At 38.5% G+C, this 24,951-nt stretch overlaps 2 protein-coding genes and 1 long non-coding RNA gene across 3 annotated transcripts in view; 2 read left to right on the forward strand and 1 right to left on the reverse strand.

Annotated features, from left to right (window-relative positions):
• The window catches only part of LOC142031087 (uncharacterized), an 88,688-nt gene extending 88,255 nt beyond the window's left edge, over window positions 1-433 (reverse strand). The window contains exon 1 of the long non-coding RNA XR_012650400.1: window positions 348-433. This is a non-coding gene — a long non-coding RNA (uncharacterized LOC142031087). The remainder of the gene's footprint in view (window positions 1-347) is intronic.
• Window positions 434-749: 316 nt separating this feature from the next.
• Window positions 750-13,553, forward strand: ZC3H15 (zinc finger CCCH-type containing 15). Its single transcript, XM_075027960.1, has 10 exons — window positions 750-1,049; window positions 3,301-3,402; window positions 5,902-6,013; window positions 7,921-8,073; window positions 9,176-9,267; window positions 10,356-10,538; window positions 11,228-11,374; window positions 11,557-11,661; window positions 11,899-12,025; window positions 12,757-13,553. The coding sequence occupies exons 1-10, from the start codon at window positions 972-974 to the stop codon at window positions 12,948-12,950; spliced, it is 1,293 nt and encodes a 430-aa protein (XP_074884061.1). The 5' UTR covers window positions 750-971; the 3' UTR covers window positions 12,951-13,553.
• A 387-nt stretch (window positions 13,554-13,940) lies between these two features.
• The window catches only part of ITGAV (integrin subunit alpha V), a 68,774-nt gene continuing 57,763 nt past the window's right edge, over window positions 13,941-24,951 (forward strand). The window contains exon 1 of the mRNA XM_075027959.1: window positions 13,941-14,440. Within this exon, the coding sequence (XP_074884060.1) occupies window positions 14,439-14,440 (2 nt within the window). The 5' untranslated portion in view covers window positions 13,941-14,438. The remainder of the gene's footprint in view (window positions 14,441-24,951) is intronic.

A 24,951-nucleotide genomic window follows, 5' to 3' on the forward strand; every position in this document is an offset into this window, starting at 1 on the left:
CTGGCAGGCTGTTCACCGCCTGCCGCCTTCCCAGCCCCTTTGGCCTTAGGAGGGCTGTGCAGGGGCACCCTTACGTAAGGCTGCCCGACCCCACAGTCCTGTCCTGGGTTTTCCCTCACGCCTCTGCGGGTCACACGAACGCGTCCCCAGCCGTCATTCCGCATCCCTTCAGGCAGCAATTAAACCTGCTGCTTTCCGGACTGCTTCCTTGAAGCCTTGGAGCTGGCAGAGGCAGGAGCAGGCTGCCCGGAAGGGCTGCCGGTGCTGAGCGGGGTTCGGGCCTTTCAGGGCAGGTCGCCTGCTCGCTGGCAGGTCGCTGCCTCCCAAGGGGGTGGCAGGAAGCTCACCTTTCCCCCAGCCACGGCGCCGGAGGGGAACCGGCTACCCTTCCCGCTGGGGAACCACGCCCTCACCGCCGAAAGCCGGCTTTCCCAGCGCGGACACGGATTCGGCCCGGGAGCGCCCCCGGTGACCGCCATCCCCCCTCACCTAACCGTTTCCCCGGCCGGCGAGGCACGACCCCCGCAGAGGGCGGTCTGCGCCCCCCTTACTGCCAACAGCCGCCCCCCCAGCCTCTCCAGGCTCCGCAGGCAGACGGACTCCACGCAGCCCCACCCACCGCGGGGAGCGGCCGCCCGCCGCGGGGCGGGGCACCCCCAGCGAGCGTAGGCCCCGCCCCTCCGTGACGTCGGCGGAGCGCCCGGCCGTCGCTCCGCCGCGCGCTGCCTGCCGGGAGGCAATCGGGCCCTCGCGCGCTGCCTCGCTTCGAACGCGCGGCGCGCCCCGCGTTGCGTTCCCAGCGTGCCCCGCGGCCGGGATCCGTTGCGCCTCCCCGACGGCGGCGGCGCCGGCGCTGTCCCGTCCCGTCCCGTCCCGTCCCGTCCCGTCCCGTCCCGGTCCGCTCCGCCCCGCCCTCCCCGCGGCCCTGAGAGCCCCCGAGCGAGAGCTGAGGCCGCTCCGCCCTCCCCGCCATGCCCCCCAAGAAGCAGCAACAGCCGGCGGGGGGCAGCAAGAAGGCGGACCAGAAGAAGAAGGAGAAGATCATCGAGGTGAGGCGAGCCGAGCGGGGCCGCGCCGGGCCCAGGGGGCCGCGGCCCACGGCGGGCGGGCCGCTCTCCCGCCGCGGCCTTCTCCCTGCCCCTGCTGGGGCCTGCCGTTTCCCTTCGCAGGCGGGCAGCTCCTTCTGCCGCCTCCCACGGCCGCGGGGGCATGGAAGGCCCGCCGTCACGGCCCGCGGGCGGCCGGGCCGGCGGGCCGCCTCTTGGGCTGAAGCGGCCGACGAAACGGTCGTAAAGCCGAAAACTTTTGTGTGCGCCGAGGGGTGTGAGCACGCACGCCTGGTGGGTGCGGCGGCCCAGCCCGGAGCGCCGTTCCGGGGGACGCTGGTTCGTTCCCCTCGCGGCCCCGGCGCTGCCCAGATCTGTCAAATCACTGACCGTCGCCCTTCACGTTGTGCTGGTGGCCGCTGCGCTTTTTGGGCCGGGATTTGGGGCTTCAGCCTGGACGGTTTTAGGCCAGAGCTGTCTTTGAACTGGAGGTGATGTGTCAAGAGTGCTCTTCGTTTTTTTCTTTCTCACCCTTTTTTTTCTCCATTTCTGTGTTCTACATGTACCTGTATTTTCTGAGTCCAGCTCTTTGGGGTGTAGGTTTGTGTTTCTCCCTCTGTTTAAAACACGTGTGTGGTTTGTTTGGGGGGGGGGGGTAATACAAATTGACCTGTGTGGCTGAGGAGGCATTTCCTGGAACAACAGCTTAGTAAATCTTTCGTTGTAGTTGAATGCAAAATAATTTGAAGATTAATCAGTTGTATCTCACATTCTATTTAAACTTTTGAGGCTCAATTCTATGATAAAACCAGACTTAAAAACACTGCTAGAGGTGTGTTTTAGTTATTAAGACAGTTATACAAAATTGTTTGCCTGCATCTGTTCAGCATGAAAGATAATAGCTGCTCAGCTGTTTAGGCAGAGTATCTGTGTAATGCAGGTGTTTTTTTAAATCTAGGACTCCAGAATATTGTTTCTATGTTCTTTGGAAACGTTAGGTGAGAGTGGTTGTTCTCACTCTCTGTTGGCCTCAGTGTTTCTGATGTTCTTGCTGAATCCAGCTGTATAGGAAAATTCTCCTTTTCATTACAAAAAAAAGCAGCTGAAAGGGGAAAAACTTGCATTGACTATTAACAATAATTTATTACATAATTCAAATACACAGAGGTTATGTGTTCCTTGTGGCATTTGCCACAAAAATCAAGTGTGTGAATGATATTTTTTTTTTCCCAACTAGTTATTTTGAGAAATTATGGATGTAACAGAGGACAAGTTGCTGTTGGTATGGGATACATTGTAAATGAAAATAGAGTGACTCGGGAAATTTGGAACTCTTTTATTTTACAATTCTTCTATAATATATTTTTGTATTGTTAGGGTTTCTAAAAGTATGTTTGAACTGAGGTATTATCACTGGGTGAACATCTGTTACTTGTTACTGGAAGGAAAAAAATGTTGGTATCAAATCCAAGGCATGGATAGGTTTTTGATGTAGGTATTTCAGTTAAAAAAAATAATTTCTGCTTCAGATACTCATGTGAAAGTAAGCTTTTTTTAAATGAAATTTTTTATAGGTGTGGTATAGAAACTTGTCTCTAACAATAAAATTGGAGACGTGGAGGAAGAATTGGTTTGGGCAGTAAACAGAAACTTCTTGCAGTGTAGTTGAGGAAGTACAAACACCTCTCTGGACTTGACAGGGGAAAGAGTTCTCTTCAAAGTAATACGGTTAGAAAATGAAAAGCTTAAAATACTTGAAAATAAAAAGTAATATGTTACATATGGCAGTATTCATCTGCATAACAAATATATAACACGTATATATGAGTGCTTGAAGATAAAAGTAATAAGTGATTTCAGGTAGATAATGAAAAAAAAGCAGTATTTATGGCTATTCATGCTTCATATTTTCTTCAGATGTTACTTGGATAGTCACCAAAAATATCTTGTCCTTTTGCCATGGGAGGCCTCAAAACGCTTTGTGTATGTGCTCACACTAATACTTGGACACAAATAGGTCTGGTGATAAAAGCAGCATTCAGTAGGTTCTTTTGAAAACCAAGTTTTAAAGACCATGTGAGGGGTCTAAATATTATTGATAACTGTTTCTTGGATTGTTTGTGTTGCTAGAGGAAATAGCCTGTGTTTAACTGAAAACCTGAGAGGAGTGGCGGTGGTTTGCTTTTCAGGGGTTTTTTTGGTAACAACTTAAACTTTTTTCAATTAATGTGGCTGTATTTATCTCTTGATTCAGGACAAAACATTTGGCCTGAAGAATAAAAAAGGTGCAAAACAACAGAAATTTATCAAGGCTGTCACTCACCAGGTAAAATTTGGTCAGCAAAATCCACGTCAGGTAAGCATTTATTCTGTAATGTTTCTCCACTGTATAGTCAAATCATCTTTCACTATTTGTATAGATATATGTCACATGATACTGAAGTAGAAAAAAGTTGAGGTGTTATTTGCCTAATGTATTGTGACTAGCACAGATAGTTAAATCTATTGTAATCTATTGTCTAGCTGAGAATTATGTAAAGGTAGTACAGAGTATGGGGTTTTGTTGTTTGGTTGTCTTTGTTTAAAAACAAAAAAAAACCAAAACCCCCAACAACCCCACCCCTTTACCCCCACCCAAATTAAACTCAACTAATAAGCGTGCTTTTTTTGTTTACATAGTATTCTAATAGTAATGCAACTAAGTTTAAGGTATACCCGAAATTAAATTTTAGAAACTGGCTATCAGCAAAGTATAGTTGTACATTCCTTCTCCTTTTTTCTCTTTAATTCCCACCTAATCTAAGAAATAGTGAGCAGTTAAAAATAAGAATAGTTGTTACTAATCTCAAAACTGAAGTTGGGGGAAGATTAAAAAAGTTTAAGCCCATATGTGCTTGTTGTTCTACTTATGGGAGTACTTGTCAGACTTTTTTCAACTTTAAATTATAAGAAGTCTGCAGCTATTTGTTGAACTGGTCAAAGAAACTGAAATTTTGAGCCAGTGTTGTCTACTATGCTCTTCTTTTGCATGATGAAGTAAAATGTGATGTGGCTGAGGTACAACGTTTAGATTATACTTAATCAGAAAGCACTGATTTCCGTTATAATAATATTTTCATGAAGTGAGCCAGGGTTCTTATTCCTACAGTGCTAGGGAAGCTAGTTAAGTGTTTACACAGCTTCCTGTTCTGTGAATAAGCCTGTAAAATAATGACATTTGTGTCAGCTAAATTCATGATGTCATAATTTATGTTAAATTCTTTACATAACATAAGGATGAACTAACAATAGTGAAGTACAAGTTTACTTTTAAAGTTGCTATTTGGCTTATTAGATCCAATCTAATAATTTCTTGTAGTGGAAAGGGCTACTTGATGTCACTTCAAAAACATTGGTGTTACAGTCCTGAAATTTCTATATGAAATCCCTGAATCTGTACATGTATAGGAATACCAGTATGCAAATTAGCCCACCTAAAATAATTTTTCTCAAATGCTTGTAGCTATTGACTGTTGGGTGTCAGAAGCTAATTTTCAGACCTGATTATACCTTCATTACCGTGTAAAATAGTTTTCATTTAGGGTTGTCCCTGAGGAAGAAAGAACACTTAAAAGCAATTTTTCTTGTGTCCTGAGATACAGAAGGAAATTCTATCAAGGTTTTGTTGTTTGTTTTGGTTTTGTTGTTGGTTTTGGGGTGGGGGTGAGGGGGGTAGTTCTTGAGGTTTGGTGTGGGTTTTTTGTTTTTTTGTTTTTGAAAAGCAAGCTTCATCTTCATGCTTTTAGAACCCTAGTACTACTTTTTGTAGTTGACACGTGGGTCTGCATGTTATAGAAAATAGGATTTGTGAACTTTCAGTATGAAAACTGACCAAACTAATCAATTCCCTTTTAAAACAATTTGGTGTATTTTTGCCAAATTCACCATAAGAACAAAGCTCCTTTTTTAATATTGCACTGCATTTTACCAGTAAAGTACCCCACCTATTTGTATAGTGGTGTTAGTCTCACTAGCTTTCTTTAAGGGTAAGAGTCAAATAATCTTAATAGTTTTTCCTGTGTCCTCTTTCATCTGTCTTCATCCCTCTCTGCTACTCTGGTATAGATACACGTCTTTTCTGGCTTATCGAAAAAGGGTAAGGCAGAGTCGGGTGTGGTGCTTTTTTGCCTTTTTTTTTTTTTTTTTTTACACAAAAACTTTTTGTTTCTCAGGTGAGCTTGGTTTTCAGTCCTTGGTCCCTAGTACCTATAAAATTAATGTTCTTGTCTTACAAACCACTGGTTATCAATGAAACATTGATATATTGAATTGTTATAAATTCAGACAAATAGTGTTCTAAAAGCAGTTCCCAACTTCTACAGACAGATTTCCTGAATTGCTACCGGCATGCATGAAGAGGAGGAGCAATGCAGCGTAGCATGTAGGGGACTAGAGTCAGAGAGGCTTTTGTGCAGATCTTGGAGTAACTGCATTGAATATTTGCACTGCTAATGTAAGACAAAAGAGCAACTAACTCTTCTTCTCCTAGTCTCAATATCCTTCATTTGATTTCCTAGCCTGTAAAGGTGGAATTAGAGGAAACTGTCATCTAATGGTACCTACCAGCATCTCGCATCACTGACAAATTGCATTTGAAATTCCTTCTGTTTGAAGGGTCAGTCAGTACCACTAGATGGCACTGGCTATGCACTCATGGGCAGGAATTCTGAGAAATTCAGAAATTATTATTGGTTATTTCCCTCCTCCCCTTATAAACTAATTTAGAGTGATTTGCTATTACAGTGTACAGTTGATGTGAAGTGAGTAATGTCATTATAATTTTATATTAATGACTTCAAATTTGGGGTCATTATAGGCTGCTCAAACAGAAAGTGAGAAGAAATTAAAAAAAGAAGATAAGAAAAAAGAATTACAAGAACTAAATGAACTCTTCAAGCCTGTGGTTGCTGCACAGAAAATTAGCAAAGGTATGAGTAACTGAATTCTCTTCATTTATGTTCTCTTATTCATATATCTACTTCAGGTAAAATAACTCTTTAAAAACACCAATTCATTTTTTTTAATAAAGCAGATATATCTGTTTCTTTCTGTATCTAGTGTACCAAGTAGTTTGTCAGTAATGATTTGACATTTTTTTAGGAAGTCATCTAGGGTTACTAGATCATCATATCAAAAGCTGCATTGATACTGATGGGGCAGCTGTAGATACTTTGCTATATCCAGGTTCGTTAATTAGATGCTTCTGGGTGAGTGGCTTGATTTTGTGTGTGTGTGTGACGGTATTTGTTTAAAGCAGCCTGCCTCCCCAGGGAAATGTGAACGTCCAGGTATTACAAGGGATATAATATGACAACTATTGTCTTCACAGAAAACTTGTATTCAAATTAGAACACTAAAAATTTTGGAATTACTTCTGTCCTACCTCACCATTAACAGTAGGACTTTGTTTTGGAAGTGTGGTCTTACTTGAACTCAAGTTATTCAACAAACTAGTTTTGTGATGAAATGTAAGTTTGAGAGTGTTTGATACTTCTAGGAATTGGCTGCCATGTGGGAAAGAAAAAAAAAAATCGTACTTTTTAGAATGAACTAAATGTTATCAACTCTCTGCCTTAATTAATCTTCTGGAACTAGTGAGATTGCAATAATTTTTGACTAAACAAGTGTGGTTTCTGTGCATGTCTTTAAAGCAAACCTGATATTTGCTCATTTTGGCACTTAGCAGCAGCAAAAGCTGGTTTTCTGTTTATGATTTGCAGTGGTCAGCTTTCTCCAAATAACTTTAAGTCAAGACCTACTTTATTTCGGAAGACTAATAGTGTCCTAATTAAAGCTTTTGCTTTCTATTGAGATTGCCGACAAGGAGAGCTCTATTACCTGAAGTTCTTTTAGGGATCCACTCACTGTTTAAAAACTGATTTTTAGTTAAGATTTTAAATGTACTCTAGTCACTGGTGACTTGCACCAAGCATAAAATCACAAGGCTAAAACTTGGGCTTAATCTTACATGAGCACTTAATGAATATTACAAGTAAAGTATTTCTGATTTAGTTGTGTCTCATAAATACGTTTCTACCTGCTTTCATTTCTTTTCTCACTTCCTAATGGTGAAATAATTCCTTTAATGGGATGAATGGAATGGGCTGCCCAGGGAAGTGGTTGAGTCACCATTTCTGGAGGTATTCAAAAAGCGAGTGGACGGGATACTTCAGGACGTGGTTTAGTGGGCATGGTTGATGGTTGGACTCAATGATCTTGAAGGTCTTTTCCAACCTAAATGATATATGATTCTATGATACTTACTTAAACCGTAGTTAGGTTGATTGAGTAGTTCATACTATAACAATAGTTGCTTATTTTGGGGGCTACCAGCAGCCATCTTATTTATATTATTTTATTTATATTATTATTAAAGAAAGTGGTCTGAATGAGTGCAGCTTAGATTATTATAATTTATTCTAGTGTGTTTTTCATCTGTTAAGGAAAGGCTGACATCTAGAAGATGCTTTACTGTGTATTAGAGACAAAAATAGCTTATAGGGAAGAACTTGCACAGAGAGATATCTTGTATGTATTATTATATGAATGAATAATTCACTCAGGCACACGTCTATCCATATTTCTTTAAATAGTCAAGTGCCAGCTTTGATACTTAATGTAAATACCATGCTGTACAAAGTAAATACGACATGTTCAGGACATGGAGTATTTACTTGTGATGAACTTCACATCAAATAACTTTAACTTTTAAAAATGTGTTTTCATTCTGTACAGGTCCTAAAGTTTGTATGATCCTAGGCATTGTTTTCAGAGCTTTTAATATACAGCTTTAGCTTGAAAATAGTATAAAAATGTAAAAACCTTTTTTACTCAGGTGCTGACCCCAAATCTGTAGTTTGTGCTTTCTTCAAGCAAGGACAATGCACTAAAGGAGACAAGTGCAAGTTTTCTCATGATTTGTCTTTGGAAAGGAAGTGTGAAAAGCGAAGTGTCTACATTGATGCAAGAGATGAAGACCTTGAAAAAGGTATAATACTCGTAGAAAATGACTACTAAAGTATTCTGATTCTGAAACTGGATTTTTAAGATTGAGTCATCTTGTGTTGTGGTTAAGATCTTGAAGAGCCTGGTCAATGACCAAGACAACACATACCACCGTTCAAAATTATGAACAACAGTGAAACTCACTTTAAAACGCATGCTCACAAGTATTCTTTAGACCTTGTTTAGAAAAAGTATGACATAGTGAACTTGGATGGTGGTTTTTTTAATTCTGCTGTGTAATGTATTATGTCATACAAGTAGCGAGTAATACAGTATTTTGTCTTAGAGTTGTTAGTTTCTTCCAAGTTCTACAAAATGGAAGTGCAAAAGGAGGAGGTGTAATGAGCAACCATACTTGCTTTCCAGAACTATTACTAGTGTTTACCCAAATGTGCACAGTTCTAGAATCCATGATACTTTAGAATTTCTTCTGTGACTTAATCTCCTTTCCCCAAATCATTTGTTGGCTGAGTACTCTGGATTTCACTTTTACTTAGCAGGGGTTAGAGATTTTATGGTCGAAATAATTTCTTTTGTTTTTCCACAATTCATCACATCTCAGTCTTTATTGGAATTTTAGCCTCTGTCTTCCTAAATGAATACGATAGGATCCCATAGATTCACTACTACTGTTACCATTGGTGATCTTGCTTCTTTTGATGGAACCTTCTTTTAACTTTAACACCGAAAATTTGGTATTCTCTCTTTCAATCCTCCAGTTACATTATCTGTATTTCTGGACATTAGCCTCCAACCTTCTCTTTTACTCAAGCTGTCTTCCTTTTCTTCTTTTCCCTTGTCTGTGCTCAGTAGTGTACAGATGGAATGACACATTTTTTAGTCTTTAACTGAAACATACTTTATGCATCTCAAAATACAAATTTCTAAGGCTTTTGAGGAAATTGTCTTGAGCAGCATAGGAGAGTTTGAAAACTTTATTATAAAAGCCTGAATTTGTTTTCCATTCTATAAACTAACTAAAATGTAAGAATCACATATGAAAACTGTTACTAGGGAGAAAAGCAACTTGACAGCATTGTTTAGTATTTGGAATTTTTGTGAAACCATCTGTTGTCTTTTTCTAGATACAATGGATAACTGGGATGAGAAGAAGCTGGAAGAAGTGGTGAACAAGAAGCATGGTGAGGCAGAAAAGAAAAAACCCAAAACTCAAATAGTATGTTCTTTTTTCTTTTTTTTTTTTTAATTGAGCTGTAGTAGAGAGAATTAACTGGGGACTGGTATTAGATATGTTTCTTGTTATCTAAAGATTTTGAATGGAATATTATAACAACATTCTGAGTATACAGTTGGGCTGATAGTATTTCTAAAAATGTATTTAAAAAAACCAAAAAAACCCCACCCTGAAGCTCTTTCAGTCATCATAAGGTATTTTCTCATGTGAAATACAAATGGATAGTAGATGAAGTGCTTTCAGAATAGAAATGCTGAAGGGATCAGTAATATATCTAATGCATCCTACTTGCTTAGGAGATTCAGGTATTGTGATTAGTTAGGTCTATCATCTCATTCTAGTGACTGCTGTATATCTTGGCTTATTTATGTACTGGGTGACATATAAGCATGTAAGTTTAAATTTTCTCCTGTAAGCTGAAATTTACTAATTGAGAGTCATTAGTAGTTCCTGACCTCCGACTTCAAGAATATTCTTTAGTTTGTGCACTAAATGGCATAATATCTTAATCCCTTTTTCGTTCTTCAGAACTATCTCACTTTGTTTTCATTACCAAATAATTAAATATTTTGTTGATACTGCCTAAATTTGCAAAAGTTGAACTTTGATATGGCTAAGTGTGAACAAGTTCCAGAATGGCATCTTTACCTAAGGATCATGAGCTGGAAGCTTTAACATCTGAGGCAGTTTCAATTTATTTTGATTAAGACTACACTGATGCTGGTGAGCAGGAAGAAGATGGTGGTGCTTTAAAGACTGTCAGCATGCTTTTACATGTGCTGCTGGCTTTACAGTTGTACACCGTTGCCAGTCTTCTGAGTCATCCTGTCTTTTTTTAAATTAGGATTATGTTAACGGGAAAATGCTGTTGACTACATGAGTTTTAGATAATTAGTTGCACTTCTTTTGTCTACATTTTTAGTGGCAATGCATTTCACATGTTTGTTCAGTTTTGACTACAACTGGCTTTGAATTACTGTACTTCTGACATGTAGTAGATACACATGTAGTGTAAATTGCTGGGGATGAAGAGAACGCAGTGCTAACAACCATTTTATTGTTTTATACAGGTCTGCAAATACTTCCTTGATGCTATTGAAAACAACAAATATGGATGGTTTTGGGTCTGTCCAGGCGGAGGAGACAACTGCATGTATCGCCATGCTCTCCCTCCAGGTTTTGTATTAAAAAAAGACAAAAAGAAGGAGGAAAAACAAGATGAAATTTCTTTAGAAGATCTAATAGAAAAAGAGGTAAAGTTGTCAGACAGGTACCTTTTGGTGGTATTTGTTTTCATTATTCTGAAGGGACAGTTGTAAATAACTTTCTAATTCATAATGAAAAAGTATAAAATGTTTTTGGAGCTGTATGAGCTAGTGTGAAGGATGTGTAGTATTTGACTCATGTTTTTGTTTAGAAACTGTTACTTGGTGAATAGATTAAACTGTAGCTGCATACTTAGTGCAGGTGCTGCTACTCCTTTTTTAGGAGGCTTCTATTTTTTCCTGCTATTTTTGCTTTATCTATTACAACTGCTTCTGTGGGCCTTTCTCATCCCCAGCTCACTGCCTGCTTATTTTTCGCAGAACTCTCTAATGAGGAAGCAACACCAAAAGAAGGGGGCCTTCTGAAGGCATTACGTTGCTGCTGTTCTTATTTGTCACCATTGCCTGGCAGTGTCAATTTCAGGAGAACCTGAGCTTTTATCATTGGTTTCTTTCCTTCTCCACTTCTCATGTTAATTTACATGTCAATTCACCTAACTGGAATACCTGTTGAGTCAAACTTTAAGTTGATGGCACATGTGCAACAGTGGCAAGAGTGAAGAAGAAATTGGAAATAAATGTTTTCACTTAGTTTCTGGAAAAGAGTAATTAAATCTCTAATTTGTTACAGCCTTTGGAAACAATTTCTGGCGTTAATTGGTCTCTTTACTTGACAGCGTGCTGCCTTAGGACCAAATGTTACCAAAATTACTCTAGAGTGTTTTATTGCATGGAAGAGAAGAAAAAGACAAGAAAAAATTGATAAGGCTGAGCAAGATATGGAGAGGAGGAAAGCAGATTTTAAAGCTGGCAAAGCGTTGGTGGTATGTTTTACAGTCCAATTCTTAATATAAGAAGAAAGAGTAAATAACTTTTTGTAATGAGGTAGCTGGCCTGGAATCGCTTTGCTCTTTCGTATTTTTTTTCTTTCTGTTATTCTCTTTTTTTTTTTCAGCAGTATAAGTACTATGAAGTGATAAATTAAGATTTCTTTTTCTGTGACTAGATTAGTGGACGTGAAGTATTCGAGTTCCGACCAGAGTTGGTTGATGCAGATGATGAAGAAGCAGATGACACTCATTATATTCAAGGAACGGGAGATGATGATGAGGTAAAGAACAGTAACTCAAATAATATTTCAAGTTACATTCAAATTTGAAAACCTTTAATTTGAGAGCTCTTACGGTGCAATTAATAAGCTTGGTTCTTTAACACTGCTACAGACCATGTTTTGTCAAAATTTTGATATGAAAAGGAAGGAAAAAAAAAACAACTTGTAGAAATCCTGCAGAAATGAGAATTTCTGTAGATAAGTAATTCATGCAGAGCATCTTGGTTTATTTTTCAGATGGAAGACCCCGTGTGCATAAATGATGTCGACTTGAACCTCTATGTACCAAAGGCTGTAGATGAGACTGGTATTACTGTGGCTAGTCCTGAGCGATTCAGCACATACAGTTCAATAGAAAAAGATGGTAAGCTCACTATTTAGGCATCACTAATATGGGATTGAATTGTTAAGAGCTTCCAAAAAGGTAGATAGAAATGAATTATTGATCTGCTGAAAGTAAGTATTTGTTTAAAAAGGGCAGGGGAGTGAAATTACCATCAATGATACATGTAGTTACTAAAGAAAAAGCTTGTAGTAAATGCTATGCACTTCTTGTTTTCTTAAAGTTTAAATAAAAGATAGTGTTTATGGCCACTTCAAGTAAATCATTAAGATGTTTTAGTAGATTCTTTTTTTTTCACTTCAGATTTAGTAAATGATTGAGTGAATAATATCAACAAAACTGCTAGCTTTTCTTCATATGTTCTAGCTAACTTAAGTTAGCTTGTAATTTCTTAGAGTGAAGTCTTGATCTTGGTGCGCTTGTGGAATGCATACCCTGATCTTTAAAGACCCTGAGTCTTTTAAGTGCAGACATTGAGTAGGAGTAGCTCATTAAATTTGACCCAGTTATGAAAATAGGAGTTTGAGGAGTTGGGAATTTTGAGTTATTTTTTTCAACCTGTTTTAATAACTAATGATCCAAACCTGCATATTAATCAGGTACATGTAATTTAACCAATATAAGTCTACATAAATTTCAAATGAAGTAACTTCTTTATAGTTTCAAAATTTTAAAGCCTGTTTAGTAGGATTGTGATTAGTGATTAAGAAACTTGTGACACTGAAATGTGTAAGAATTATTTTTATTTTCAGATAATAAATTAAATGAAGCTTCTGGTGGTGATATTAACAGCAGTGAGCAAAATGATTTAGAGGAAGATAATGATGGTGATGGGGAGTTGGAAAATGGAGTAATTGATGCAGTTCCAGTTGATGAAAATCTTTTTACTGGAGAGGACTTGGATGAACTAGAAGAAGAACTAAACACTCTTGATTTAGAAGAATGAATTAAAAAGATCAAGTGAGGAGTTAAATCTATGTGACAAAGTGAAAACTGACTATGTTTTTTTCTCCTTTTTGAATAGAATTCTTAAACAGGATGTTTATGGTTACCCAGCTGATTCTGATGGGCACATCATATACCAGGAATATTTTCCTTCAATCTCATCTACTCCAATCTTGACTATGCTCACAGTAAAATATTCAGAGTAGTTCAGAATTACCTGACAGCTGAATTTGCAGAAAATGAGATTATAACTTTCAACTAAAAGTAGGAAGTGTAACTGCTTTGCCAGTATGCAAGTATAAGTGGGCAATTTGATACCACATGCAGTAGATAAATCAAAGTATACATTCTTCACCAGAACTGCATTTTTATTAGTGATTGTGTTTAGAAACTGCCTGAAGTGTTTTTAGGCAGTATACTCTAATGGAGCTGATGCAGGTTATGCTTCTTTAAGTGGTGATTAGCTTTATTTGATCAGCTGGATACTGAAGATTGTGAACTGATACATCATACAATACAATATGGTGCCCTCTGTTTAAAATGTTTTAAACTTTCCCACCACCTTTTGCCAACAAACTGTAAATAAAAACTATCAACTTTAAAATACCTGTGTTGATTTTTCTCTGTTAAGTTATGATATCATACCAAACTGTTAATAACTTCATTTTCTAATACATTTTTCTCTCCAGTCCTGATACAGAGGTGATGATGTCAGCTTCAGTTAAATTAGGGCTAACTGAAATTACAGGTTTTTTTATACACTTCATGCAGTGTAAAATTCAGCAGCTGACTTCCCCCCCCCCCCCCCATTGTTATCTCCTAGCCATCCTGCTTTAATACATGCTATAAATTACTCATTGCTATTTGAGTCTCATTCTTTCCCCACTGTTTTGTATGTTAGGGAAGACTTCAAGCTCTGAAGAGCAGGGATGTTACGGTCCTAAAAAATGCCTGTCATATCTTCAGTGTTCTATAAATAACACAAAGTTACGCAGTAGTAAGTGGCCTCAGAGCGGAGCAGCCTTGAACCCTGCAGGGGGCACTTATTGTCAGGCGTTAAATGAAGTCAACATGTCCTTTTAAAACTTACTGAATCCATCTGCCATAAGGATTTCTCAGTAATGGTGCTTTTTCAAGGGGGCTGTAGGTTATGCCTCCTTGTGGTACCACTAATAGTATCTGCAACAGTATAGCTGTACTAATGATACTGTTTGTATCGATTTTTCTAAGGCTTTTAAATTAACTACTTGAAGACCATTACGATTCATGGCATTGTTAGCGAGCTTTACTTGAAATGCTTTTGGGTGGTAATAGTAGCTTTAATGGTTATTTCTGACACTGCTAAATTGACTTTTGTATCTTGAATGCTATTTCTAAAATAGCTGACTTAGACATTTTTTGCCTTTTTTCGGATCTTTGTGGAATTTTTCTCCTATAGGAACAAGAAGCAGTGTTTAAGAGAAAGAGGCCTACTGAAATTGACGTCTAAATGTAAGTGTTTAAGGAAAAGCTGCAATATCAGATATAAATATTTATTTATGGAGATTTTCTCCCATGGCCATAAATAAACAGTGTTGACAGATTATTGTATTATACTGGCCAGCAATAGGATACCTGGATATCAGGACACTTAAGAATGCAATTCATATTTGAATGTATGATGCATAATTTTTCAAAGTTGTATATTTTAAATGGGAATAAAAGTAATTTAATCGTTATCAAGGATGACAATGGCTTTCTATATGTTGTCTCTTAGCGGCTGGTATATTGTATATAATACTGATTTCTATGATACTGATCTGTTTCACTGATCTAAATAGGTCCCATCTTTGTCACAATTGTGTTTATGTTGTTAATGATTTGCATTTTACAGTGGAGGAATGGCAGGGTAACATTAATTTCAGCTAATAAAACACTGAGATAGATGGGCAGAGAGTGCGTGTGTGCCCTTTTGAGTCTAAAGGGCTCAGCTGTGGTGTGTAACTCTGTTGTGCTTGCATCATTTAAACATTAGGACAGTTGCCTTGCATACTACTTAAATATGTTGAATATCTGTAAGTTAGTTGAAGAACAACTTATTTTCATAGGCAGTAGTTATTGACAGATTACTTCACGTGGTCAGGAAACAATAGTTGCTATCCCTTTTTGGTTTTCACCCTTTCCTTTCAACTTATGCTGACACTCCTTCTGACTAGACTTGTTCTAGCCTCTTGGCTGGGTTGGTTTGTCTAGATTTCTAACCATGAAAGCAGGGTGACTGCTTTTGAAGAAGTCTTTGTTAGTGTGGCATTCAGGCATACTTTTGAGGATTAGTAGCAATATGCTGCTACTTGTTCTTTCTGCCTGAAGATAGGTTTGAACCTGTTAAAAGTTCTTCATCTTGTGAGTTAAAGAAGCCTAAATTTGCAGGTGATGGGGAGTTTCAGTCAATAAATGCCCAACTAAAAATGAATGCAAAGGCCTTAGGGTAGATGAATTATTAATATTTTGGAAATGAGCACTGTGATAGCATGGAGTCCACCTGAATGTGACTTTACCACTGAGTTGTTCCTATTGATGCAAATTTCCTCAAATTAATTTGATGTTAAGTGAATGAGTCACTTATGGGAAAAGGAGATACAATCTGCATCCTAAAATAGCAGTATTTTCACTTCAGTGACCATCCAGTTTGTATGGGTCCAAAATACAGGATTTCACTGTTACAGGAGCAGGAGGGCTTGGTCTGAGACACTTACTGGCTCGAGGTCAGGGTGTAAAGGATCATAAGCCACGGAAGAAACACCTCTGCAATGAACTTCATTCCTATTCCTTGCAGCCTGCCCCACTCTGTGTCATCTTGTTTTTCTCATAACTTAAATGAGTACTGTGTGAGAAGTGTAATGTAGCTGTGGCTTTAACATTTCTTGAGGAAATACACTAGCGTAGCACTCTGCCTTTGCAGCACCTTTGTTACTGGACACCTGCATGGACAAAAACAATTTAAAAAATGCTGCGGAAAACCCATGCCTTTCCTTCCTCGTGTTTGCTGTTGTGGGACTAGAGTATATGCTGGGCTTTAAGTTTTGAGGTGTTAAAGTCCTGTTTCCGTCACACAAAAACTGCTTCAACTGGCTTTAAATTCTCATAGGATTTTTTTTTTTGAGAGCTGTGTGACTGAATTTTATGCTCGCCACTGCTTTGTTACTCAGAGTTCCGTACTTGTTTTATAATGAACACTGTTGATAAAGGCTTGGAAAAAATCTGGAGAGAAATTAAATATTAAGACTGACCTTAAGTATTACATTATCTATTAGTTGTTTGTAGCAGAAATGTTGCCATTTCTAAATGGACAACGCTCCCCAACTGCTTTTTAGCAAGGGGAGGTTTTACTATGGATAAACTTTGGACGAAGCAGTAGTACTTTTCTTGGCAATTCAGTATTGTCATAATAGATTGTGTTCATTTAGCAAATTGTTTGTACAGAAAGAACTTACACATACAAATTAGTATATTTTCATTAATATTTTCTTTTACAGTTCTTTAGTCAGATGTGTAGAATAACAAGTGTCAAAAAAGTATGTCTCAGACATTCTGAATGCTGATTTCTACTTATTTTGCAATGTTTATGCCCCTTTTTAAAAATTACCTGAATATAATAAGCAATGCAGGCTTAAATATTTTGTAAGTTTATATATCTTGCAATTAATGTACTTGGAAGTTTCATAAACAGTATTTGTTGTTGTTCCATGTGCTGCTTTTTAATAACTTACTGAAACCATAGAGTGATTAAGTGACTAAATTAAAAATCTGACAAGGTTAGATCTTTGTTTCCCTCACAGTGAAATTATTACAGCCCGAAGTTGAGAGAATGAGATTGCTTTCATATGCAAATATCTCTCATATATATTCACCTGAAGTATCTCAGGAGAAATACCCCCTGAGTAACATCAGTAAGAATAGGAAGAGAATTGGAAAACTGAGCTCTGGGAAGGCCAGAGGAGCCACAAAAAAACCTTGTAAGAGTAGCCACACTGCATCAGACCAAGAGACTGTTCATCACACTCTGAAAACCAGACATGTGGGGAAGAGAGAGTTAAGAAAAGGACAAGCCCGTGTACTTCTTGGGAGCGCTCATCATATGTAGCTTCCAACAATTCTTAATCTAGGCGATTTCCTCTACTAGATGTAGCCCATGATGGCTTTTTCTTCCAAGTACATTCCCTGTTTCTCCTTTGAATCCCTATACATTTTTAGCCTGTTTTGGAAACCCAGCAATTCCACAGCTTTGCCACATCTTGTTTTGAACATGACTCCTCCTAGCTTGTATTATTAGATCTCTAGGGAAAAATAGAGGAAGTGATATCCTATGCCTGCCTTTGCTTTGAATTGATGCCAAGTAGAGAAAGTGGATATAAAAAAAGGAGTTGATGTATTTCAGTTGTGAAGAACACAATCTCTTGACATATTTCAGTGCTAGAAACTTTTTTTTTTACAAAATTAGAAACTTTTATTTCTCTTAATGTGCTTGATTCTTTGCTACGAATGGGCCTTAATCAGCAAAATCTTTAATGAAGCAAATAGTCTTTGTTCCCAGTTATGTACCAGATGTATTTTATGTAGCTATGACCACCTTAAGTGCTTTTATAGTGGTATCTGCAAATCACCCTTTGCTTTTTCCCCTCACTCTAGTATTAGAGGCTTAGAAGTGACCTTGGCTTAGGCTATTACTTTTAGTTCTTCCATTTCAATAGATGCTCTGTCTTTTTATGGAGAGTGGCTGTTGCTGGTATCAGCAATAAGGCCAAGATGTTTTATTCATTTATGATGTTATAGCCCTAATATGTGACCACAGTATGCTCCTTCATAGCACACTATTGAAATGAATGGCAAAAATAATCAGTTCTTTCAATTATAGAATAACAGCATTTCATTTGTGTTTAGTGGAAGAGACTTCAGAGGTAATCTCTTTATGTTTTTGACTGAAAGTGTTTGCAGAGTGTTGTAATAAATTTGGACATAAATTTGAGCAACTTTGGTGTAAAACTGAAAAGGTGTTCCCAAAGTATACCAAATCAGACTTCAAAAATGAGATGGACTCCTAAATTAAAGCAAGATACAATGCAAAAGAAAGCATCATAGCCTTCCTTTTTTTTTAAAAAAAAAAAAAAAAAAAAAAAAAGGCAGCAGCATGGGAAGAAGCAGAAGCATTCCTGAAGGGAAGAGGAGCTAATTATTGTAGGTTTACAAAGCAAAACAATATTCTTTGTGCAGTCAGCCGTTGGGGAAATGTGTTCTACGTTGTTGTGTCCTTGGACTTGTGCTGGAATGAAACTGTCTTGTCAGCATATAATACGGGTGTAGTGCATCTTTTGTAGTTGTAGAAAATCAGTTAAAACCTTCTATTTTTCAGGCCTCTAATAAATTTGAACAGGCTTGCTATTCTAGGAGACCTTTTGTCCTGTTCATGTTTCATCTCCATTCCTGTTTTATTCCTTGGTTTATCTTCTGACACTGAGGCTGTCCATTTTGTGCTCTGAACACTGCATTTGAAGATTGGATCTAAGGCATCACTTGGTAGCTTGGTCTCTATACAATAATACGAATCCATTGTAAGCTCTCAGTCAATGTTTTCTCCCAATCTTAGTCATGTTTGATGTGTCAAGTAGTTTAATTGTCGTGGTTTGGGAACAGTAGACTACTTAAGAAAAAGATTAATTGACCTCCACTTGAAAAATTCTATAGCTGCAGCTTAATGCCTTCTTAAAATAGATGATGGTGAAGTTTCAAGTCAAGAAACCTTTAATTTTCACTCTTCATCACTTTCTTTTTGTTGTCTTCTCTCTCTTCTGAGTATAAATACTACATAAGGGAGGCTCTTCTGACTGACCCCTCTAATCCGTATCAACCAGTTTAAAGACTGTCATGTAAGCCCGCTGGCTGCCTTCTCCCTTTGGGCTCCCTCCATGGGCAAGGAGCAAAGCACAATGTTGCCCAGCAGTGTCCTCTGCTAAGGTGGCTCTAAACACTTGAGGGTTTTGCTCATAAAATGGAGAGAAGAAGGATTAGTCAAGTTGGTCAGAGAGGACGTAGCAAAGATCTTATCTCTCCAAATGTCTGTCAGACTAGCATCAAAATAAGAGGCGATAAACTATAAGGGATCAAAAGGAGTTTGTTTAACTGCTGTCATCCCACCTTTGTGAACTTTTTCCTTGACTAAGAATGTAGTAGGTGTCAGAACTACACTTTGTGTCAGTAGTATCAGCCTGGCACTACAAGCTCTTCAGTCTTGTCAATACAAAAACCTTGTATTCTTTAAATAGTGATTCTAGTTTTTGTCCCACACAGTGTCTTCCACAGAAATATCAAGTTACAGTTCTACAGAATACGTGCTATACATAAATAATTGCCCATTCTTTGTATGTATGGGTAGGCAGGGAGAAGTGGAATGAGGAATCTTCCCCCAAGATAGCAAAAAGGAAAAATCTTCTAAATGTGCTCTTTGTTCAAAGCACAGAAGTGTCTGCAATTTCTGTCACTGATAACTGTTGTCAGCATTAACTGGCAGACTTCTTTTTGATAGATCCAAAAAAAGTTTTTTCACCAGCAGCACCCAACTGGGAGTCTATTGGAACAACCTGGCAATTGCAGGCTAATATCTTACAAGCAAACAATAAAAACTTTTAAAACAAAACAAACCAACACCAAATGCCACCCCCCTGGCCAAACCCTCTGTTAGAATGGTTCAGGATCTGATTCTGTATTGATCCATTTTCTTTAGCTTTATTCCTTGACATAAACACTTATTCTTCAACCCAGTGAGGACATAGTCACCGGTATAATGTTTTGTAGATAACAGCATGCTTTTGTTTAATATTCATACCAGACAAGACAGTATTCCCTTGATGCAGAGACTCAAAACGTAATGACTTTCAAAGTGAGGGTGAGTTGGGGCTTTTGGTTTGCTTTGGGAGAAAGGGGATTTTTTGCCTGGGGAAGAAGGAGGAAGTTTGAATTCGGGGGCATTCTGTAAGACGGTATCGCGTCCTCTGAAGTCAAGAGGCTGGAGCTGATGGCTAAGCTGGTTTATCAAGGTCTGGGATGCCTGGGCTCAAACACTTTAAATACTTTTTGAGAGAGGTGGAGGGAAATAATATTTTTCTATGTCAGTTTGTCTTGCTGCAATCTTTTAGTGCTTTCATATTTTAGTGTAAAAGAATATTCAGAATATCAGATAGAAAGGAGCTTGGCTCTACTCCATTGGCTTTCAATTCTACTTGCTCTGCATCCTGTTGTTATTTTGCCCTGTAATTCTTAAACGCGTTTAAAGTCTGAACTCATTACCAAGCATGGAGCAGTCTGAAGAAATTTTTTCCCTATTGCTAACCAGGGAATTCTTTGTAGGTTTTAAACTTGGTTTTGTTCCAAATCCTTTAGCAGGAACATACAAGTGTTGCTGTAGTACAGGAGCACTAGAGGACAGATGCTTCGAGGCAAGACGTGGCATTATGTTTCTGGAGTAGTAAATTAAAAAGCAAAGATGACTGCTTTTTGAGACTGAGCTTTATTAGACTACTTTGAAAATGCATGATGAAAAAAATCATTGAAAAATTCTCAAGAACTAGGAAATAGAAAGGAAGTTGTACATGAACTATCACACTCTTACTAAATTGAAGATTGTTTGCACTAAAGACAGGAATGGCAATATCTCTATAACAGGAAGCACTGACTTCCGGTATTTCTGTATAACCAGAAGCAGGCAAGAATGTGCGAAAACTAGAAAATGCGTCTTGTCTTCTGGAAATTCTCCATAAATGAAATCGACTACAATGTGACCCCTGTCTTCTGTGCCTATAGATCCTGACTGCAGGGAAGTGTTCTGTTTCTCTTTGCTCCTGGCAGAATAGTGTTTCACAAGTACTTTTGCCAGGCATTGCCACTTCTACTTTCTAAATAAAAACTGTGTGCGTGTTCTAGTAACGTGTTCTGTATGTGCTTGTTATGACTGATGGACTTGTCAGAAAGGACAGTACTTAAAATTGTATGAAAACAGTGACAGGCAAAAGAAAGGAAAGGTTTTTAGGAAAGAAATTTAGATGCAACTAAGAAAATAAGATGATGGACAAATAATGACTTCTTCCTCACCTCTGGGGAACTGCATGAAAGCAGTATGTTCTAGAGCATCTTTTGTTAATGTAAAAAGGCAGAGTTAAATTCATGACGTAGAGCGAGCAATTTACTTTTGCTGGAGAGGAAGGAAAAAAAGGTGGAGAAGAGAGTGGTGAAGAGATAGTAGGGACGATTCTTTATTCAAGAATAATAGTATTAATTGTGCCTGCTGTGTATTTACTAGCTCTGCAGGATAAAAACAGAAGGGTGGATTAGGAAGAAGCACAGGTTGAAGCACAGTTTGGTCTGACTGAATCAGCCTGTGAAGGAGCTGTCATGGCAGTAGTAACTAGCATAGGAAGCTGGAGCTTTTTCATCTAGCGGGCTACACAGATGCTATGTAAGGTCAGCCATTTCTGTAGGGTCAGAGAAGCAGAAACACCTTCGGTACACAATACGCATATTCCACGAGAGGAAAGAGCAAAGAAAGCCTGTGATTTCGATGTTTCCTTTCACTTGTTTTCTCTTCCTACTTTCGAAGTGGAAAGCCAGTTCCATTACACTCTCTAGATTAGCAAACTCTCCCCATCCCCTTCTAGAAAGCTCTGCTGAGACCTTTCCCACCAGAAGACGGGAGAGCTCCGTCTCTCCCTGCCTGTCTCCTGAAAGCTCCTTCACCATGGTTAGCTGAGGGCACCGCGCCAATTTGGGAGGTAGGTGTAGCGACTTCTCAGTCTTTCTCCCCCGGGCTGGTGTTTTCCCACACCCTGTCCCTTAACGGGGTACAGTGGTATTTAACTTCACTATGTCTTACATATGCCCAGATATTGTGAGAACATTTTTATTGAGATTGTGTAGACAATGTTACAGAGGTTGGGTTTTTTCCCAATCCTTTTCTCCTTTATTATGTTATTTCTAGTCCATCCGTTTCTCTAGAGTAAAAATACTGTTTAAAAATATCTTTTAAAAATATTTAAGTTTTGGGGGGCGTTACTGAGCAACATGAGGATACATTTGTTAGATATGCAGAAGTGAAGTGCTCTGTGAAGCAAAGTCGGACACACACATGATTTTATAATGATGAATTTTGTCAGACTGAAGAAACATGAATACTTTTGTAAATCAAGCATAGCTGTCCCTGAATTTGATGCTGTAATATCCTAATGTAAAAAAAGGCCTGGTGAGTAATGAGCATTCTATAAAACACAAAAAGGGGATGGTGGAAAGACACCGACTAATACTGAAGTAATGCAGCTATCAGTACTGAACAAATCAGAAAAAAAATCCTGGTACGACTCACTTCCTTTCGAAGTGGAAGATTTCAAACTCTAGGCTGAGAGTTGTTCATCAGCTAGAAGCTGATTTTAAAAACATGGTCATACCCTCATTGTCCTAAAGAAAACATTGCCCTATAGCCTTGGGCGAAGGACAGCTTTTGCGTAACAACTGAATGAGATTTTTGCTAATGTGGTGAATTGCTCATAGGAGCAATAAGGCAAATCAAGCTTTCAACATTGCTGTAGTGGTTTCCTGGTATTTCTCACCCGGTAATGCTTCCATAGTTTTCAGATTTAATGTTTCTTTCAGGAAAATGAACATTAAACATTAATATTAAACAAAATAGAAATGAAAGGCATCAACTGACCAAACCAAAATAATATGTACAGTCCATCTTTTTGGTCGAGTTAGGCTTGCTTTCTACTGCCTTGTTAGAAATGGAGTTATTTCTTAAAAGATCTGTCCAGGGCAGCTAAGCCTCTTTACAAGTTGAAACGTCTGGATGGCACAAGAGCATAATACGTACTAAAACTCTCATATTGAGAAAAGCTTTTCCGGGAGACTAATAGTAGTACCGATGAACAAATCGGTGCTAATCCTTTTTTTGCTCCAGACATTAATACTACTGATACTGTAAAGCACTGTATCTGCTAAGAGGCTGAAGCTTATCACTTACACGCAGGACACCTTGCTGAGCCTTTGAACTAGGACCATGGTGGCTTGCACATTTGCAATTTCTACCAGATTACAGGACTTTGTCCATTTCTTGTTGATGAATGTCATGTCATGGGAGGAGATGTAATTGCAAAGGAAGAATATTCTGGAATACTCCATCCATGTTATAGGCTGGAGACTCAGGAACAGCAAAAAAAAAAAAAAAAAAAAAAAAAAAGTGAGTCCCTGTCTACCAAAAGTGCTTTGCATCTTGCAAAGTTTTATTCAGCTGTGTTAATAACTAGTTGTGTGAGTAAAAACTAACAAGACTAACAACTTGTAAGATGAAATTTAGTTTTATCTATTGAATAATGGAAAGTGGTTCTTCAGTCTCTGAAGAAATTAAAAATAATTTTATTCAATTATAAATACAGACAGAAATTTTGGTATCTTGTTAAAAGGAATCCCAGTCCTACTGCCCACTTCTTAGTGGTAAATTTTCACCACTGAATATCTCAGTCAGTCAGTAGCCTGTACATTGAAAACTAGAGATAACAGGAGAGTAAATACAGAAACATGTAATTCATTTGTTTACATTCTGTAATATGATCTCGGTAGCTGTTGTTTATCTATTTGTTAGTCATGCTGAGAACTAAACAAGCTTGTAAAGAAAAATCACATCTCCACTGGAAGGGTATTATCCTGCTTTACATTAAGAGCAAAGTCTGGTTTAGGTTTTCATTCCTCTGTCCATGATTCGGTCATAGTAGCTCAATGCAAGCAATGGAATCAGTCACTCGGCCTCTTCTGCAACAGAAAATCCTTTCCTTCATTTACAGTAAGCTTAGCTTTGATTAGAAGTAGAATCCCGAGCTGTACATTTCAGTTTTTTCCCATGTTGAGGCTGGGGGGTATAATACCATATAGGGAGATGTGGCTATGCTCTCAGGCTGTCTAGACCGATTGACTGTGATTGTGCTCTGAATTAAGGCCAGACAGCAGTGACGCCACTGCTTCCGCTCGCAACTGGTGACTCAACTCGGTGGGAGCGGAGCAGGGTGCTCGGTGCTGAGTCAGGAAAATAATAGGCGGCTTCACCTTTCTCAGCCCAAATGATGGGAGAAAGCAGATATGCACAAAACAGCTGTTGAAAAAGCAATTACCTTCTTGAAGAAAGGAAACGGTTGGAAAAAAAGATTTCCTTAGCGATGAGTAACCTCTGACTCTATGTAAAGTCTGGCTTATTCATTTGGCCTGTCCTTCAACAATTCACTGACAACAAGGAGTAGTGCTGCACAACCAATCCTTAGGAAGCCAAAATTTATCATTTGGTAAAATACCTTATCCTTCACTGCTTGTCTAATGTTGTAAAGTTACACAATCAAGTAGAGAAAATAAATCCTCCTTTTCCCTAAGCTACTTAGTTACTGATCAAAGTACACATAAACCATTGTTTTCTTTTCGTTTATTGCCCTATTTGCTAGAATTCGGGAACTTATTAACTTATCTGCAGTTTTGCTTTGATCAGGTCTGTAGTACAACAGCTGTGAGAGAAGTCAGTAAATAACAATAACAGTTAATCTTTATTAATGTTTTTGGGGTTTTGGTTTTTTTACCTATGAAGAGGCAGCGAAGTTAGGAAAATTAGCAACAAGGATCAAGTCTAGGTATGGGAACTCTCCTCTTTTTCTTGACAGAATAAGAATTTTTGAGTTGGCTTCCTTCAGGAATTATTATTATCACTTGGTAACAAGAACAAGTGACTGGAACACAGGATTACCTTGTTCTCTTTTCTGGCTCTGCCATGGTTTTACTTCAACAAACCACTTATCTTCTATGTGCTGCTGTTTGTCAAGCTGTGATATACTTTACTGCAGACAGGGAAGTTGGGAGAATGACTCAATGGAAATGTTTGGCGGGGTTCTTCCTTGGTAAACCATGAGACTGCTGAAAAACCTACGTTTAAATTATATGTTTTTAAAAGT

The sequence above is a fragment of the Buteo buteo genome, chromosome 5 (genome assembly GCF_964188355.1).
Source record: "Buteo buteo chromosome 5, bButBut1.hap1.1, whole genome shotgun sequence".
Lineage (NCBI taxonomy): Eukaryota > Metazoa > Chordata > Aves > Accipitriformes > Accipitridae > Buteo > Buteo buteo.

Bases quoted from the DNA above. Each gene is read 5' to 3' on its own strand.
- ZC3H15 (XM_075027960.1), top strand. From the start codon at position 972: ATGCCCCCCAAGAAGCAGCAACAGCCGGCGGGGGGCAGCAAGAAGGCG. The intron at 8,074-9,175 runs GTATAATACTCG...GTCTTTTTCTAG, and splicing joins AGATGAAGACCTTGAAAAAG to ATACAATGGATAACTGGGAT. The intron at 12,026-12,756 runs GTAAGCTCACTA...TTTTATTTTCAG, and splicing joins CAGTTCAATAGAAAAAGATG to ATAATAAATTAAATGAAGCT.